This window comes from Rhagoletis pomonella, unplaced genomic scaffold, assembly GCF_013731165.1.
Source record: "Rhagoletis pomonella isolate Grant_MI unplaced genomic scaffold, Rhpom_1.0 Rhpom_scaffold_00001, whole genome shotgun sequence".
In the NCBI taxonomy this organism is placed as follows: Eukaryota; Metazoa; Arthropoda; class Insecta; order Diptera; family Tephritidae; genus Rhagoletis; species Rhagoletis pomonella.
The window spans coordinates 105,635,291-105,655,670 of NW_023458555.1; the positions used below are offsets into that span (position 1 = coordinate 105,635,291).

Sequence of the window (20,380 nt, forward strand, 5' to 3'; positions counted from 1 at the left end):
TAATAATTCTATTTTTAGAATGTTTAACTTTTAGGTGTGCTCGTCCTTAAGTTATTTGTTTTTGTTATTTTTTTGGCCTTTATTACAATTATATTCAACAAGTTATATTGAGCTCGAGGCCGTTTTAAATGAAAATTTTTATTGTGGAAAAGCAACAATAAATTGAAAAAATGGTAGAAGTGATAGCTATTTCGGAAATCACCACATTTCCTCATCAGACTTCTTTTCAGTAGGATTCGAACCGACAATCCCACTGACCAAGCCAGTTGCCTATGCACCGTGCTAAGTACGCCTTGTAAATTATCGTTTGCTTTTTTCCACTGTTTTCAGTTTTGTTATGCCAACACAATCAAGCGCAGCTATTCCGCTGCAATTCACTTGATCATGTGGTTGTTGGTTTTTGCTAATAATTCTATTTTTAGAATGTTTAACTTTTAGGTGTGCTCGTCCTTAAGTTGTTTTTGTTATTTTTTTGGCCTTTATTACAATTATATTCAACAATTTATATTGAGCTCGATGCCGTTTTAAATGAAAATTTTTATTGTGGAAAAGCAACAATAAATTGAAAAATGGTAGAAGTGATAGCTATTTCGGAAATCACCACATTTCCTCATCAGACTTCTTTTCAGTAGGATTCGAACCGACGATCCCACTGACTCAGCCAGTTGCCTATGCACCGTGCTAAGTACGCCTTGTAAATTATCGTTTGCTTTTTTCCACTATTTTCATTTTTTTTTTGTTATGCCAACACAATCAAGCGCAGCAAGGACGAGCACACCTAAAAGTTAAACATTCTAAAATTAGAATTATTATCAAAAACCAACAATACCAACAACCACATGATCAAGTGAATTGCAGCGGAATAGCTGCGCTTGATTGTGTTGGCATAACAGAAAAAATGAAAATAGTGGAAAAAACAAACGATAATTTACAAGGCGTACTTAGCACGGTGCATAGGCAACTGGCTGAGTCAGTGGGATCGTCGGTTCGAAGCCTACCGAAAGAAGTCTGATGAGGAAATGTGGTGAATTCCGAAATAGCTATCATTTCTGCAATTTTTTTTTTCAAATTATTGTTGCTTTTCCACAATAAATTTTCATCAAAAAACGGCCTCGAGCTCAATAAAAATGGTTGATAATGGAACCTTTTTATTTATAAAAACGTTTTTATCCAGGTTTTGCACATGAAACATTTGTTTTAGTTTTGAGAACAAGCATTTTCAATTCATTTTATAAAATTTACATTTTAGGTTTTAGTACGAACATTGTCAAAGTTTGTTTTTTAATCCATTATAAGGAATTTCATATTGTAATTGGAATAAATTACGTGCTAGTAATGTATTTTTTTTCTGATTCCTTTGAAAATTATTGAAAATGTAATTGATTTTTTTCAATTCCATTATCTGGAATTGCAAGAGTACTTTAGTTTTTCCAATGACTCAAAGGAATTGTAAAAGTAATCGAGAAACTGAAAGTTCATTCACGAATGTAAATTGTGGAATTTTTGTTGTGGTCAAAGATTAAAATCGAAAGCACACATTGGGCAGCTATATCTATGTATGTATAAAGAGTATATATAAAAAAGTTGTGTTCGTTTGTACGAGGCCTCAAAACTCGAGAATGGCTGAACCGATTTGATTTTTTTTAAATTTTTCGGTATAATACCGGAATCATTAACGATATAAATAATTTGGAGGGTTGTTACTTGTTTGAAAATTTTAAGCTCAGTTAAACTGATAAAATAAATGAACTGTTGCAATGCGGGTGTGAAATTTAAGAAGTTTAAAAAATATAACCATTGGAGATACTGCTCAGGAGTGTTGCCACCTATTAGAAAATTTTAACTCAGTTAAATTGATAAAATAAAGGAAATATTGCAAAGTGGGTGTTATACTAGAGAGTTTTAAGAAGGTTTACAGTCAAAAGAGGGTTGGGTGTTAGACTAGAGGGTTTTAAGAAGGTTTACAGTCAAAAGAGGCTTGTCATCTGTTTGCAAATTTAACTCAATTAAATTGACAAAGTAAATGAAATATTACAGTATGCGTACAAAACGAAAGGTATTTGAGTAGTCTTGATTTGGAAATATTTTCAATAGGATTATCTTTAAGTAATATTACGTTCTCATTAAGCCACAAACTCGAGATTATGGGTCATTTTGGAGTTTAACGCTAAACTCTACTCTTAAACTCGGAGTTTACCATACACAAAATTTTGTTAAACTCTCCTTAAACAACCCTTTTATTTGGAGTTTATGCGAAGGCAACCTTTTTTTACCGAGTTTGGTTTGTGTCTTTGATAATCGAAACCTGCAACCAACTTTCTAACAGTTAGTCTGTTCTGAGTATGGGATTGATCTTATATATAACCCCATACCAATTTCTAGTTTTCTACCACAAATATATGCAGTTTGAAAAATTCGGTTTGTATGGGAGGTGCCACGCCCCTTTTATTTTTTTTTAGCCTATAACCATCCTTGGAAAGTCTGCAGTAGATTTAGAAATTTCAAAAAAATCGGTACGGCCTTTCTCGAGCTTTGCGAACAGAAAAAACGGCTTTCAAATTATATATTAGTATAAACTAGCCAATATCTCCTTGCTTTGCGGCTTAAAACACTACTAACGATGAAAAGCGCTGGATAAATAAACAAGTTTGCAAGGGTTAAGTGAAAGTGCAATCATTTTTTTATGAAATACTAGCAGGAAAGAATGTTACTCATACGCCATATCGTACATGACCGTACTCATATATGGCGTATGAGTAACTTTTTCCATGTTAAAGTTTGATTTTTTTTCATTTGCAATGCAAATTTAAAATGAAAATAACGACTAAATGACTTTATCTAAAAAAACGGTGTACAGACCCGTACCCAAAATTAATTTAACGTGTTTCGGCGTTTTTTGTGTAATTTTAGCGTTCTTACAGTGCTATCATCAAAATATAGCCATAGCAATGCAATTTGTTTATAAAACTCTTAGGAGGTAGGATCTCAAGTCCGACAGGGCTCGTAATTCAAGCGAACTCTATTCTCATTTGTAACGCAGAATACCAGTAAGAGTACTTCAAAGGGCCCAGAAGGCACGCCATTTGGGTAGCATTAATGGTACCATAATATACACAATTAGTTCAGTGCATTTTTATAGATACGCAGGGATTAGCCCAAGAGAACAGCAGTGCCCAAGGCAGCAGCAGTCAGTGCTGTTCTTTGCCGAAAGGCGAGCGTGAAAGTATTCGAGCGGGTTATGCCTGCTTGGACATTTACGGGTCTCATCTGCCGAGAAGCGCGTACGCGGTAGGATCTGGAACAGCTACAGTTTAAGTTATTAAGCTTTCTTAAAGTCCAATTAGTAATACTTCTTAGGTATAAGTTATTTATTCAAGGCAGTTAACAACCAAGAAATTTAACTAAGCTATTGCAATTCAACAGTAAATTTTTTTTTATAAATCTTTCGATTACTTTTTAAATTACTTTGAGGAATGGAATTCGAAAAAAATCAATTACATTTTCTATTCCATTCAAAGGAATTGTAAAAAAAAATACATTTTCAATTCCTTGACAAAAAAAAATTAAATTAAATTATTCCAATTACAATATGAAATTCCTTGTAATTGAATTAAAAAAAAAACAATTCCATTTGAAATTACTTCAAGGAATTGAGAAAGTAATCGATTCCTTTGCTGTGTACTGAATGAGTTGATTCCTAATAACAATTACTGAGGAATGTAATTGTAATTGTAATGTAATTGCATTTACCCTGTCAAATAGCTTCCTAAAACAATCGTTTGATAATTAACCTAAATTCGCTACGCATTGGCATATGGCAACGCGAAACACATCATGTATGGAAGGGTGTAAAACAGTGTTGATATTTAAGATTTTTAAACTGTACCAAATTAATGACAAAAAGTGTAAATTTTGGAGCTTAATTGTACTTTTCACCATTTCCGTCAATGCATTACCTCCCTTTCCCGCAACCAAACAAAACCAATTTTTTTGTCTACTGCAGTGTGTTTATTGTTCAATTCATTATACAGCTCCAGTTGGTGTAGACTTAGGGCCAATTTCACAATGCGACGTTAACTCGGAATCTGGAGTTAACTACAGATTTTTGTACTGAAAATCTCTAGTTAACTGTCGATTCGGAGTTAACTACGCACTGTGAAATTGGCCCTAAATTTAACGTAACTTATTATTGAGATCTCTTCAGCTAGCTTATAAAGTCATAGCCAGTTTTGTCAGAAAGTCCCACTATGTTAAAATAGGTTTCATTAAGCTTAGAGTTTAGCTTAAATTATAAACAAATAAATTCTTGAATTATAATTCACATTTTTAAAAGTTAAATGCTACTGTCACCCGTTTTGGGCTATTTACCGTAGTTTTTCCAATTAATTTTAATTATTATTTTTTTATATAAAAGTATAGCTCATTGTCTAACAAAAACTATACAAATAAAACTTTATTTAAAATAGTGAAAAAACGTCAACAACGGTGTTACGCATTTCCATCCATATAAAATAAAATGCGAACATTCCTTATATCGAAGAAAGTGCGCAACACCGTAAGCAAAAAAATCCAAAAATCAACGGTATTTTTAAGATACTTCAAACTTGCACCTTTTATACTAGAGTGAAGGGGCTACAAAAATGTAAACCCAAAACATGTCTACAAATTCTGAACAAAAACCGTGAAAATTAGATGAAACTTTGTAGATGTTTTTTAATCTTTCAAGTTTGGATTTATTTGTAAGGTTTTTGTTAGACAATGAGCTACAGTTTTATAAAAAAAAAATAATAATTAAAATTCGTTAAAAAATAAATAAAATAAATACCGGGGGACCGTGTAATTTTGCCAAAGATGAAGACAATAATGATACAAAATTAATAAACTATATAGGTCAGTTCATATTAATGAAAATCTTACTAATATTATAAATGTGACAGTTTGTATGTTTGGATGTTTGCGAAATCATCACGCGGAAACGACTGAACGGATTTGCGTGACATTTGGTACGCGTTTAGCTTATGGGCAAGGTTGGTTAATAGGATCTTTGTTTTCAGAGTTGCCACCTGTTAAAAAAGTTTAATTTATTTAATATGCGGGAGCGACTGAACGGATTTGCATGAAAACTTTCACACAGATAGCTTATGACCTAGATTGCAAAATAGGCTACTTTTTTTAAGAGTTGCCACCTGCTAACAAAGTTTAATTATCACCTACAGTGGAAAATAGGAAAATTTTTTTGAAGAGTTGCCACCTGTTAAAAAGTTTAATTAAATTAATTTGCGGAAACCACTGAACGTTGGAAAAAATGCCACTATTTTAAGAGTTTTCACGTATTAAAAAAGTTTAATTAAATTAATACGCGGAAATGACTGTACTAATTTGCATGAAAGTTTGCACACAGATAGCTTGTGACCAAGATTGGAAAACAGGCTACTTTTTTAAGAATTGCAACCTGTTTGAAAATGAAATTTCGCTCACAGATGGTTTATGACCTGGATTGAAAAATAGGCTACTTCCTTAACCGGTTTCCCGGACAAAACGAAATTGGTACCCTTTCTACGGATTTCGCAAGGATGGTCTTAGACTGAAAGTAATTCCGATAACTCAAAGCTCCTCCCATATAAATTGGAATTTTCATATTACATATATATCTCTGGAAGTATTTGTGGAAGAGAACTGGAACTTGGTATTGAGATATGTATGTGATATCAATGTCGGCATTCATCGATTCATTTTTTCATCAATTAGTTAATTCGATTAAATTCAATCTGATTACAGTTAATCATGATTAATTTTAATCTGACTAAATAGTTAATCGTTACCGCGATTAAAAAAATAAATTTTTAATCATTAACTCTTATTTTGATCAAGTAGGTATTTCCTGTGCACTCAAAGCAAGTTGATTCGGTATGCCTAAGTCGGGTTTCCTCATCAATCTGAGCAATTGGTGTGCATTTTCATTAAGATCTATACCAACATACATTTTACAAACCAGGTTTGTAAAAGTTCCCAGTTTATGTATTATGTACTAATAACAATAATTATAATTTTTTTATATTATGTGCTTTTTATAAGCGTAAACACAAAATAATTACTATGACTGTTGTTTGGTTTCAAATTCGGACAAACTAGACTACTTAATCAGATTTTTTTTTTTAATTGGATTAACGATTAATGATTAAAATTAATTAGTCACAATCGCAGTCAGCGATTATCGATTAAAAAATTTAACCATTAATCGTACAGTTGATTACGACTAATTAATTTTAATCGTCAAACGCGATTAACATATTAATCGTTAATCAGATTTACATTTTACCAACACTGTGTGAAATCATATTCATACTCACGGAGAAAAATGGACGTTTTTGGAGAATAGGCGTAGCACCTCCCATACTGACTGAAAGTTTCATATTGCATGTCTCTTCAAATATTTGGGGTAAATTTGTTGTTGTTGTTGTAGCGGCTACAACAACCCCGCCCAGGTCGGTTGGTATCTCAGTCATTGTCGTCAAGTTCCACTAACGGCAGCCCTAGGAAGCGTGCAGCTTCTGCGGGGTTGGTCCATAGGGACAAGGCCGTTAGGGATGTCGGGTTTTCCGGGCATGCGAAGAGATGTTTCGAGTCATGTGGGGTCTCTCCGCATACCGGACACTCATTTGGCACATCCTCATTCAATCTACTCAGGTAGGAGTTTAACCTGCTGCAGTAGCCAGAGCGAAGTTGTGCTTGTGAATTGGGGTAAAGTACTCAAGCTTGGTATAGAAATACATATGTATGTATGTACATATGTGAAACTAATACCATACTCATGGAAAAAATTAGAGTTATTGGAAAAGGTGGTGTGTTTCAATACTGCATATCTCTGGAGATGTTTATTGCAGAGGACTGGAACTTGGCACCGAGATGTGTATACAAAATTAATTCCGTACTCATGGAGAAAAATTGCGTTATTCGAAAAGCGGGCATGGTGCTTTTACTTTTTTATACTGCATATCTCTAGAGGTTTTTATGGTAGAGTACTGGGACCTAGTACTGGGGTATGTAAAATCAATTCTAAATTCATGGAAGAAGATTCCTGTATAAATTGGCTTTTTCTTGCCACATATCCGTGGAAGTTTTCATGGAAGAATACTGGAACTTGGTACGGAATGTAACAAATGTATCAATTGCTCATGGAAAAAAGGTGAGTTATTAAAAAAGGAGGCATGTCGCCGCCCATGCATACTCAAAATTTCTTAATATAAATCTCTGGAAGGATACAAAATCTCTGGGAGTATTTTAAATTTGTTATGGAGATTTATTTTATAAGTGCCGTACCTACTGACAAAAAAAATTTCACTTAATGGAAAAGGGAGAGCCGGGTTGGGCCTTATAATCTAAAACTCTCATGATGCATACATACATATCTCTTGAGACATTTGCTACAGTAATGAAAAGTGGTATTTTATCAAAGCCAGGTTATTAGAACCCAGAAGGTTACATGTTCACGCGTCCGTATCCCTGGAACCATTTTAAGGTAAACTTAGAGGGATTGATATCTTTCGTATGCCTAGCGCGCAGACGAGATTTTATAAATTCCTAACTTTAAACGGCCTAAATACCTTAACTCGCTTAAAAAATAACGAGCTATAACAACATGGGCACAGAAATAAAATATAAAAATATATAAGCTAGTAAATCAGAAAAAATTAGACCACTATCGATAAAATGGCAATCTTCAATAGAAATTTTTAATTTCAACGCATGAAATTTACATAAATTTTTTTTACTTTCAACACCCGAATTGCTTAATTACTTCTCTGTCTGCAGGATCGCCATTAAGTAAATTGCATTTCCAAAGATTTTTTCAAAATAAATAGCTATCAGGGATGTTTCACCCACCGGTGATAAGAAATCGCAATCACCATAACGCGCAACACGAATATTACTGTTCATAATCACGTTTCCATCCAATTACAATTCATAATTTCGTTTTGTAGCAAATATGAAATACCTGCGAACCCGCATGGCGTTAAGACGCCAAAATTGAATTTAACATTCTAAGCAGATGGCAACACTATTCACAAACTTTAATAAATATTGCAAATAATTCAAGTAAATTTGTCCATCCCTTTTTGAAGGAAGACAGATCTCAAATGGCGTCGCTTTTTCATTTCCTCAAAATTCAAACCACCCTGCACCGCTAAAAAAAGTCGTAACTTCAAAAAATAAAACCTTAATGCACATTTAGAATGACGGTGTTGATCTAATGAACTTCACATAAAAGATCTGATGACCATAACAAAAAAATTATTTATTTATAAAAATTAACTCAAATTATATTATGGGTTTAACCGAAAGAACATATATTCCCATTAGTTATGGAACCCGATTTCATCATGTGACTGTCTTCGCAGTAGCGCATCCTGTTAACCCAGTTCTCCAAGACCTTGGTGACGGTTTCTGGCTCTATCGTAAGAAATGTCCGACATACGCCTTAAGGACCAAAATAGTTAATAGATTGTTTTCATTATATCGGTCCTTCGCGGCATTGCACAAAAAAGTCTAGGAGCGTAAAACCGCGGCTCCGAGGGGGCCAATTGACTTCACCGAGACAGCTGATAGCACAATTACTGAACTTTATCGCTCAAAATAAAAACCGAATAGATGACAACCCCAAAAAAAAACATTTTCAAACTTGAGTTTTATTAAAACTCTTTCTTTTGCCTCATATTTTAATATTTCATTAAAATTGTGTAAAAGGTAAATAAATTAGGCTTTTCAAAGAGGTGGCAGCCCTCTGCGAAGCATTTTCAAACTGAAATAATTTAAAGCTCTTTGGTCTGATACTTTGATACTAAAGGTCTGCATCGGAATTCAGTTTGCTTCACTGTGAAGTTTTTTTCAAATATGTAAACTACTCATACTTTAACAAAGAGGGCATGGAAGGAAGAGAAGTGAAAATTTTGAGCACTGTATACATGAAAAAAGTACTCAAACAAAATATGTTCCGAAAAAAATAAAAACATAAACAAGCAGTACTATGGTGTTAAACTTCCACTAAAAATATGTTCCTTCACAAGTATTTTTTGAGTATTTTTGGAAGTTTTCGTTTAATAAATACTACATAATGTTAACAGACATGGAAAAACAATGTAGGGAATTATCAAGGCTAATACCAAGCTAGCCCAATACCGAGCGAGAGACAAAAGGGACTCCCACAGCAACACCTCGAAGGAGCGTTTTAAAATATGGGATGAATAAGCATTCCATATGGGTTATCTGCGGATGACCTGTTAAAGAAGAAACGTTATTTTTTACCAAACTGCTTCACCGATCATAACCAAACTGCGATGTACATATCTACTGGAAACCTTCCAAGGATGGTCATAGACCAATAAAAAATTCGACATATCAAAGGCGCGTGCGTATTTGCGGTAGAGCTTTGGAATTCGGTTGAGTGATATATGAAGACAAACCCAAACTTTCGAAGGGAAAATTACGTTATTGGAAAACCTGACACTATGGAGGTTAACGGACCTCTGAGTTCTAAAACCCCACATATATGAATTTTCAGGTTTATTCAATGCATTTTTCCCTGCTTGACGTTCAACTGACCACGAACCTCACGTGATAGAGGCTAACGGACCTCGGATTCGCATTTAGCCTGTCGAATAACATAGGGTTTGGTTTAATATGCATACACTTTTTTTGTAAACCTGTGTAATTTTTATCAATATTTGTTTATAATTAAATCATTTTTCTTTTATATTTTACTCACTTCTTTAAGATAAATTTTCTGCGGATCACACGAACGAGAGTTCAAATAATACACAATGCAAAATGTTAGCTAAACCCTAATTGCGCGAAACAATAAAATAAGCCCCCTTTCTTCAACGAATCAAATTCGACAATGAAAATAAAATTTATGAATTTTCTTAACATTATGTTAAATGATAACATTTTGAAAGAAAAATCTTCATAAGTATTCGTATACTTCCTATGAAGTTTTCAAATACTGCTGAATTCAATCAACATACTCAAGTGTTTTGGAAAAGCGAAACAGTGTTTTATGTAGCAGAGCACTGTTGAGTAACATTGCTCAGTTATTCAAATTTATGATGTTCTCTTTTTTCTTCCCATCTTTTTTAGTACTCTAAAATTTATGTTCCATTTACTCATGTACACATGTGAAGAGTATTTCTGCTGGTATATTTGCAGACCTTTATTTGATACATAATTCAATTACCTGAAGAATTAAATTGAATTTAATTTTTTATCACCTGGCAACTCCTAAACAGTTCAGTTCTCAAACACATTAACGATTAAATTACCTCTTTTAGTAATTTATTTTACTTAATAATTCATTTAAATTTAAAATTTTCAACAGCGGGCAACTCTCTTCACACCATCAAACTAAATTGTTATGTTTAAACTGAAGATTTCATAGCACTCTTTCGTTTAACACCCATATTTTAATACTGCATATAACATGGTTTTAACTAAATTCGGCTTTTAAAGCAGGTGGCAACCCTTTTCAAAACATTTTCAAATTACTAACTTTTTAAACCCCTTTAGTCTGGAACCCTGTGGGGGAACATTTTTAAATTACCTATGTAATTTTCCTATTTAAAATTTAATTTGATTTTTAAACAGGGGCAACACTCTCACAGTTAAGTTAAGACGCAAAGCTTTTAATAACCATTCTGACTGATACCTATGGCAACTGTTTTCAAAAAGTAAAACCTCGTTGCACATCTGCAACCAACCTTTTAATTTGACACCTCATTTTTGAAAATCAAACGAATGGTTCAGATCTGATGACCTGGACAAAAAGTCCTTTCGCGTATCTATCTATATATATAATACGCGAAGGGATTTTTTTGTGCAGCATAAAAGATCTGTACCGTTCGCCCGATTTTCAAAAATGAGATGTCAAATTAAAGCGCTTGGTCTGTAGATGTGCAATAAGGTTTTACTTTTTCGAAAAGAGTTGTCACCTGATAAAAAATTGCATTCAAATAATTTAATAGTCAATGCCATCAGATTCACACCGTTCGTTCGATTTTCAAAAGTGAGGTGTCAAATCAAAGTGCTCTGACTTTAGGTGTGCAATAAGGCTTAAATTTTTCGAAAAGAGTTGCCACCCTTTAAAAAATTAAGTTTAAAATAATACGGGAAGGCATTTTTTGTTCCACATAAAAGATCTGCACCGTTCGTTCGATTTTCAAAAGTGGGGTGTCAAATTAAAGCGCTTGGCCTGTAGATGTGCAAACTGGTTTTAGTTTTTCGAAAGGAGTTGCCACCTGTAGAACAATTGAATATAAACTATATAATAAGCAAAGCCCGCATAACAGCACCGTTCGTTTGATTCTCCAAAATAAGGTGTCAAATTAAAACTCTTGCACTGTAGATATGCAATAAGGTTTTACTTTTTTGAAAAGACTTGCCACCCTTTAAAAAATTTCAATTAAATTATCTAAAAAAAAAATCAATTATTACAAAATGGGTATCAGTGAAAACGGGTTTGAAAATATTTGTTTCTTAACTTAATTTTAGGAGGGTTGGCACCTGGCTAAAAAATTGAATTAAATTTGAATTAAGGAAATTAATTAGGGGAAATATGTTTCAACATAAAAAAAAATAGAAGGTGGCCGTTTGAAAATATTTTGAATAGGGTTGCCACCTTCTTGCAATGTCGAATTTAGGTAACTTATCCAGAAGTTATATGAAATGTCAAAATAATGATGTGAAACGGAAGAATATTAAGAAGACTTTAGTCTGACCACACAAAATATATTGGAAGAGGGTTGCCACCTGTTTAAAATTTAAATTCAAATTATTAAATAAGTTAAATGAATTATTAAAATATGGGTACGAAAAAGCAATATTGCCACTTTTTCTCATTAAACCATGTTTAGATTCTTAGTTGCATTTAGTTGCATTAAGGTGACTAATTTTGTATGGACAAATCTGCATTTAGAGTAGCATTGAGAGCTAAATGGGCTAAATGTGCTTTTACGCGCAAGAAAAATAGCCCATTAAATAACGAGGTCATTAATAAGTTTAAACAAATACATACCGATGTCATACATACCGATGGCCCTTAATCTTGGCTGTCCAGTTTATTTTATTGTTTCTTGATTTTACTTTTCAATAACAATTATGTATGTATGTACATATAAGTTACATTTCTGTCTTGTTGTCTTCATGATAAATTTTTCCAAAAACACAAAATTGTTTTGAACGAGGTGCGTATAGCTCATGATTCAATAATTAAAGGCATGTTACAAAAAACCAGGTAGTTCCATTGTCACTTTTTCGTCGCCATATTAACAACCTGACAATTAAGCAGACTGTGAAATTTGGTGCTACCGTACCCAATATCTAAAATCCTCCAAATTTTCTTATTAATTTTTTGTCGATTTAAAAATATTTTGTCCTTAAGCATAGTTTTTGTTCCTGTTTCACGTGAAAAAGCTGCTAAATTGCATATAAAATTTCTTGCTGTGAAATAAGCGTGAAATTCCACAACATTTCCTCTGCAAAGTAGTATTCTATTCACGCTGTGAAAAAGCTTGCAACATTTTTGCAGCACAAAGCTAACAACACAATTTTCATGACATTTTTAAATACACATGTACATTTTAAATTGTGTGAAAGCTGACAGTTTATAGAATTCAGTATCGGCGAAAACAAAGGTGGGGTTAAGTGGTTAAACCTTACCCAAGCCGATCGTAAAACTTGCGACGCAATTTCAGCTTATGCCTGTGGGTTTGGCAAGAATGTAGTCGCTCAAGGTTTAGCTTAAAATGGTTCTAGGGATACGCCCTGTGTTCATGTTACTTTCCAGAAGGTGTTGCGCGCATTTTTCTGTACATATTTCCATTGGAAAAATACCTCATCCCAGTATTCTAGGTAAATGCTTCTAGAGGTATCTATGCGTCACCAGAATTTTAGTTTATATGGCTTACACCGCTAGCTCTTTTCAATAGCTACGAGATCGTTTTCATATACCCGATTCCTTTACCCCTGTTCTAAGTTCTACGGTGGCATGCTGCATTTTCCAATAAAGATTGAGATTGACTTCAAGTCCCAGAACTCTACCACAAATACTTGCAGCCAGTGGCGTAGCCAGGATTTGGCGAAGGGGGCGGTTAAAAAAAATTTCCATCGATAACTTAAAGTTGTGATACACAATGGCTAGAGGCGTCGCATTATAGGCAAAACACGATTTTTTTTTAAATCGTAGATCTTCGCTTAGAAAAGAGTTAATGGAATGAAAATTGTTTTTATCGTGTCATCTGTTCTCTCACAAGAGAAAAGTATCCCAAATAGTACGCGAATAGAAAATTTGCAGAAACTTGCAAGTTAGACGAACAGCTGATATAATTTTTGTTTACATTCAAAAGTGTAAAATTTAAAACGTACGAAAAGTCATCGCAAAGTGTTATATTGAAACAGTTTATTGATTAAACAAATAACTACTTGTTTCTTGCAAGTTTAATCAGTCGCATCTTGTAATTTTTAACTTCCAAACCATCAAATTCAATTTTGTGATTTGCGTAAATACCAAACAGCTGTTTTTGATCAGCTGTTTTCCTGTTGGCAAATTGCTGTTGGCAAAAATTTTTCCAGCAGAAACCAGCAGCTTCCCTTCAAAATGAAATGTCACTTTGCTCTCTCAATTTCCCCTACTTTGCAAGTTTTTTGCGTACGCGAACGCATAAACTTGTAAGTTTTGGTTAAACATGAACAATTAACAGCTACGTGAACGCAACTAATATAGCACAACTATAGAGAACAACAACAATAACTTAACCCTCAAAATACCGTTCAAAATGTCACTTTTTTTAATTTTGGATTTTGGCTCCAATTCCACTAGAAAACACTACACTTAATACACCATTAGCACTGTTTCTGAAAGATTTCTCTTTATTTTATCTTAAAACTCGATTCTTAGGACATTGGATGCTGTACCCGAGTGGCCAGATTGGAAAAAGGAAAGCTACCTTTAAACTCTAATAACTCGTAAACTATAATCTTTCACAAAAAAAATTATATAACAAAAATGGTTATACTGGTCGATATCTTTACGAGAGTGCAGCATTTAACCCTTTAATGCAGTCTGTCATATATGAAACGCGTTTTAACCCTTTCAAGGCAGAGGCAAAATGGGTCTCAATATGTTTTCAACGCACTTTTTGTTTATTTTTATTTTTTATTTATTTTTATTTTTATTTTTAATATTTTTATTTTTTTATTTTATTTTTTTTATTTTTTTTTTTTATTATTATTTTACTATGGAAAAATTTTCTACGATTAATATCTACGTCAACATGAGAAAAAGCACGTTCAAAAGCATATTGGGAACCTTTTTCCTCTGCCTTGAAAGGGTTAAAAAGCGTTTCATATATGTCAGACTCCGCATTAAAGGGTTAAATGCTGCATTCCATTATCTCTTTTCTAAGCGAAGATCTACGATTTTGAAAAAAATCGTGTTTTGCCTATAGTGCGTCGCCCAGTGTTGCCACTGTTGGTCTTTTCCGACCAAATTTGGTCGCTTCTTTTTCATTTGGTAGGTTGGTCGGCAAAGTAAAATTTTGGTCGGATAGTTGAACTAAGTTTATAAATTCTTAATTATAAAAATATATATTTCAAACAAATTTTGAATATAAATATTTGCCAATTGTACCTTTTAATTATTAGCCAATCCTGCCTTTAGAAATAAGAAACCTAATTGGTTTGGTCACGATGGAGCCAATGTTATGGCTGGATACTTGGGCGGGCTAAAAACATTATTGAGTGCAGAAACCGATTTATTTTATATAAAGTGCACATGCACTCACTTCATCTTTGCTCAAGCTACGCTTGTAAAAAATTGCCGAAAAGCATTGAGACACTGTGCCGCAACATATTTAGTTTCTTTTCCCACAGTCCAAAGAGGATAAATAAACTGCAGGAATTTCAGGACTACTGTTCGGTAAAACCCCACAAAATCTTGGGCATATCTCAAACACGATGGCTTTCACTAGGAAGCGTTGTGTTTTTTATGGTTAAATTACTGACAGGCTTAAATTCAAGGCCGCTTCTTCTGGGTGAAGTTAGCCTTAATGTTCCATCCAGGGTATCAAGACACTTTTGTTCCCTTTTTTTGAAAACTTGTAAAACTAATTTTGAATTACACGAGCTACTCCGTTACTTATGCCACGATTTTAACTCTCATTCCAGCACATTTGATATATCTGATACGCTTTGCAGCATTAAGAAAGCGATTCTATCCTCTCTAAATAAATGATTGACTAACATAAATACATAATAATCAGCTGATGAATTTGGTTCTGTAGCTGAATAGTTTTAGATAAGGCGAACTTATACAAGGTGGTGTTACTGGCGAATTTAGGTTTTCACCGCGGTCCTTCTGAATGTCGAAATGTTGTAAACTAGGCGAATTCATATTACAACAAACACATCATTTTTACATTCAGAAGAACCTATCTAATCTAAATTCGCCAGTAACACCACCTTGTATAAATTCGCCTTGGTTTTAGATCTCGACACTTAATAAACTCCTGCCTTTCGTGACTCGGCGCAAAAATTTAGCCGGATGGGCGGGAATGGAGCAATGGGATAGTTTGAAACTTTATTTTATTTCCCGCTTTTACGAAGTAAACTGTATGCGATCTGCAGAGCTGGCAGAAGGAATGTGTTGCAAATCCAAATGCTATTTTTTATTTGTATCTTAAATTTTCCCCATAATTAACAATCTTAACAAAGAGTTCCAAGCTGAAAGCTCTCTATGCCATACTTATATGCAACTATCAAAGTACATTATCTCTAAATTTTGAGTAACTTGATTAAAAAAGGTGCGATCAGTAACATATTAATGTTGATTTTAAAAATGAATATAATCATGTTGAAATATCTGACATTTTTGTTAGAAAAATGCTGAGATGTTTATGAAAAGTGACGTCAATTGTTCTGGAATCCTTGATCTTAAAACCAATATATTAAAGTTTTACATAGAGTTTTTGGACCAAATAAGTTTAAGTTTTGATTTCCAGCGTGAAGATATAAAACTTTTACAAATAATAACACCAGCTGAGGTAGTTTCTAACGAAGATTTACCAATTTTACCCCTTTTGTTAAAGTTTCCCCATCTCATAGATTGCGTTCCTGATATAATAACCACGCAGTGGAATTTACTGAGGCTAAGTGAGCTTGATGTGTGGTCAGCTGCTAAAGATTTGCATGTGCAATTAATTGATTTAAATTTACTTTAAAAAACAATTAACTTTGTGGTACATAACATGTACATATGTATATAATTCATAGAACCAACAAAATTTTCAATGATCTCATATCTGTGCCTAAGACTGTGTCTGCATTTATTTATTTCTTGTTTGTTTTAAAATGTACAAAGTACATATATGTATGTATGTAATTGTTTTGTATTCGGAACTTTTGATCTTAAATAGATGAATTGTATGCTTTCAGAATCCTTTTTTGTAATTGAAATTTATTTGGTAGGTTGTAAACGATTTTGGTCGGATTTGGGAAGAAAATTGGTAGGGGGGAAAAATTGTTAGTGGCAACGATGGCGTCGCCTGTGGGCATTCTTTCATATATGTATGTATGTGCCATTTCTACCGTTATATATTTTTTGTCTACTCGGTTATTCCCTGGGGAATTCATGCTTTATTTAAATTTAAAAAATTAAATTACTACACCATTTTAATTAATTAGTGTGTAGTCCAGTTTTGTTTTGTAGAAGTTTCGTTAGTATACACTTCAGTTTTTACACATTCAATATATCTGCATATTTATATATTTACGCGTATCTATTTACATTTATTTATGTACAAGTCTACAAAATCTTACTACTTATAAAGCGATTTTTAATCTTCGTTGCTTAACACACATTTTTTCAATTACTTCTTGTGTTGTAATCGGCACATCATTATGTACCGCTAACATCGTTAAACCATTCAGCCGCTCCTTAATTGTATAAAAAGAAGGGACAAATAAGATAGCATATTCAACAATTGAGTAGTCCACTTGCAAAGTGCGTTATGTAAATTTTATTTTAGATTTTTAGTTTTTGGTGGGTTTCATGTCCACTAACAGCAGAGTGAAAATTTTTTCTATATTCTGAAAAAATAGCATGAAATGTTAACTACTCTTGCAAAAGTCGCTATAATACTTATTTATACACTTTCAAATGTCTCTGCCTAGTGGAAGAGGTCGCAAAAAAGAAGCAAACCAATCTTCCTAGAGGAGAGAACGCGAAAAGCTAAAAAAAGCTAGCTATGTAAAAGTTACTGTTTCAAAACTTGCAATATTAAATTTTTAAATATAAAATTTGCAAATCTACCATACTGCAATTTTATTTTTTTAATGGTATTAGGCTCTTATTTATCCAAATTTTCAGGTAATAAAAAAGATACAGTTCGGATGTTACCTGTTGTCGTAGACGTTTTTTTTTTTAATTTATGATTTACTTTTGTAAAATCACATAACGCTGTTTGCGAGTGGACTACTCATATATTCATTAAAGGATAATTTGTCATCCGTCTGAAATAAAAAAATTTTAAATCAGAAGGATAAAATAGTATTGTGTTATTAATTCAAAAGTAAATAATTGTAGTTCAATGACATACATATTTCCCCACCGCTATGCCACTGCTTGCAGCGATATGCACTATGAAAAATTCGATTTCTATGGGAGGTTCCACACCCCCTTTAGATATTGGTTTTGCTTTAGCCTATAACCATTCTTGGAAAATTTGTGTCCGAAATTTAAAAAAAATCGGTACAGCCAGTATGGGCATTGTGACTCCTCAAGCGAAATGAACTAATGGTTGCAAGAAATGAAATCAAACATCATAGTTGACCAAAAAAGAATATTAGACTTCATTCTACCAAAGCTAAGAAATATATAATAAGATAGGATATATTAAAACAACCTTCAAACATTTACTAAACCGCCCCTGAACTACACAAATTTTTATTTTTCGCTTTTGGGTGTGTCAAAATTTCATGTGAAAACAATATGTGTTGCTGGAAAAATTTCACGACCCATGGGTCCCAAAGTAAATTCCATTTGCTGTTAAATGGGCAAAGACAATATGTATCAAATAACACATCGAAAAGTGTAATTTCAGTGTCTGAATTATATCAGAATTATCGTATCCGATATGGAAAACTACATTGTGAAATAATCAGATGACATGAGGACACTAAAAAAATTTTAAAATATGTTCACTAAAATTGTATTAATATTAAAATAATGATTTGGCAAGTTGTTGTCGATTTTAGCGTAAAATTTAAACGTTTTTAAGATAAGATATTCATTATCTTTAAAAGGTAAATATTAATACAACTATTTTATTCATAATCCAAAATTTAGGATATAAAATCTCCCACCCCAAAAAACTTTCAATTGGGTAACGCCGCTCCGAATTTGTCACAATTGAGCAATTGTCAAAAATCTGCTTTTTAATCAAAAAGTTGTTTATTGAAACTCCTAACGGAGTTATAAAGGAGGTCAAAACCCATAAATCTCTCGTAATGCTCCGAAATCAAAGGGAGTACTCTTTTATTGCTCACATTGGGAGATCTCCCTTGAAGTTCTGGTGTATATTTAATTTTTAAGCATATATACATACATTTACATATATGGATGGTCATCTGCAATAAACTGATAAGTGGCTCATACCTCTAATCCATGTTCAATCCTTACTCAAGTAAGTAATAAGGATTAGACGTGGGTTAGACAAATTAAACTTTAAAGAGCAAATTTTTCGTTGCCCAAATTATTACCTGAATAAATGTCAATACTTATTTCAGTAAACAAATTTATTTTAACAGGTAATCCATAGAACGTTTACCAACCGCAGAGGAAATGAATTACATCATTCGGGATGGAATGCTTGCTCCAACTGTTACTATGTTGATTCTAATGCTAAAGAAATCCCTAAACGTGACAAATTAATATTGCCTTCGATAAATTCTGATTTCATTTATATTTTGGATGTCGTATCTGACCCACGAAAGCCTTCTTTATGGAAAACTATAGATGGAAGTGTTCTTAACAGTCATAATGTTACTGCTCCTCATACCACACATTGTTTGGCTGATGGAAAAGTCATGATTTCCACACTTGGTGATGCTGACGGTAACGCTAAAGGTGACTTTATTTTATTTGAAGCGGAGAATTTCAGCTGCCTAGGCACTTGGACCAAAGGAGACCAAACGGCATTATGTGGATACGACTTTTGGTATCAACCATATTTTGACGTCATGATATCAACAGAATGGGGAGCTCCCAAAAAGTTTAGACGGTATGTTGTCATTGCTTATTAAACAGTTAATTATTTAATTACTATGCAAGGCAAAGAGCAGAGTGTCCAGACTAGGCAAATTAGCGCCAAATTGGCGATTTTTTGTTGGATATTTGCGCGTAAAAATTTAGGAAATCGCCTTGGGCGATTTTTCCTTTTCAAATAAATTTTTTGGGCACTACCATTTCGCTCGCGAACCGCACTTAATGCCAAATGTGCGTAACCACGGTTAGATGCTAGCTTTCAACTGGTTTACGTAAGTTACACCTTTTCTTGTAGTGCGGTTTAGAAATAAAAAACACTGATGCTTTGTATTTTTATATTTAGGATTTCATCAAATATGAAGATTGAATAGCTCAATCTGTATACTTATTTTTAAAGGTATTTTTCTGTTACCAAACGATATCTCCTTTAATATTTGATCACACTTAATGAATTACATCTCATTTTGAAGCAGGGAAGCTCATATACATACATTTTTAGTAACGTTGTTCAAATCTAGTTATTTATTAAAAAAAGTGGGTTTTAAAAAGCTGAAAGCACTGGATCCGGTCAATAAAGCGCCATATCTGCCATAATACTCCATAATGTTAAATGTTTGAAACGCCATTTTGAAGAAAAGTTCACTGATTGATGCAAAAATAAAAAACTTTTTTATAAGGGTTGCTAACCGCTTGAAATTTTAGTGACTAAATACATAGATTTTGACAAAAAATTTGTCTTAAAAATATTAATCTTTACATGCATCTTTATATTTTTTTTCAAAGTTATTTTCCTGTTACCAATCGATATCTCCTTTAAAATTTTTAATTTGGAAGGAGAGAAGTTCACGTAATATGCACAACTTCTCCATTTCTCGGACCTCACTATTTGGGATGAGATATCGATGGTTCCCAAAGAAGCACTGAGCGTAGTAGTAGATCGACTTTTGGAAGACATAATGAATAATAGTTTCCTTTTTGGAGGCAAAGTCCTTCTGTTTGGTAGAGAATTCCATCAAGTGTTATCTGTCGTTAGACATGATAGTAGGACGGACATCGTTGAAAGTTTAGTTA

General features: G+C 33.2%; 1 protein-coding gene across 3 annotated transcripts in view; it reads left to right on the top strand.

The window, feature by feature from the left end:
• LOC118749517 (methanethiol oxidase-like) overlaps positions 1 to 19,362 on the top strand; it is a 98,841-nt gene extending 79,479 nt beyond the window's left edge. For all 3 annotated transcript variants that reach the window (XM_036484314.1, XM_036484330.1, XM_036484323.1), the window contains exon 3: positions 18,853 to 19,362. In XM_036484314.1, coding sequence (XP_036340207.1) covers positions 18,853 to 19,347 — 495 coding nt within the window. In that variant the 3' untranslated portion in view covers positions 19,348 to 19,362. The remainder of the gene's footprint in view (positions 1 to 18,852) is intronic.
• Positions 19,363 to 20,380: the final 1,018 nt, after the last annotated feature.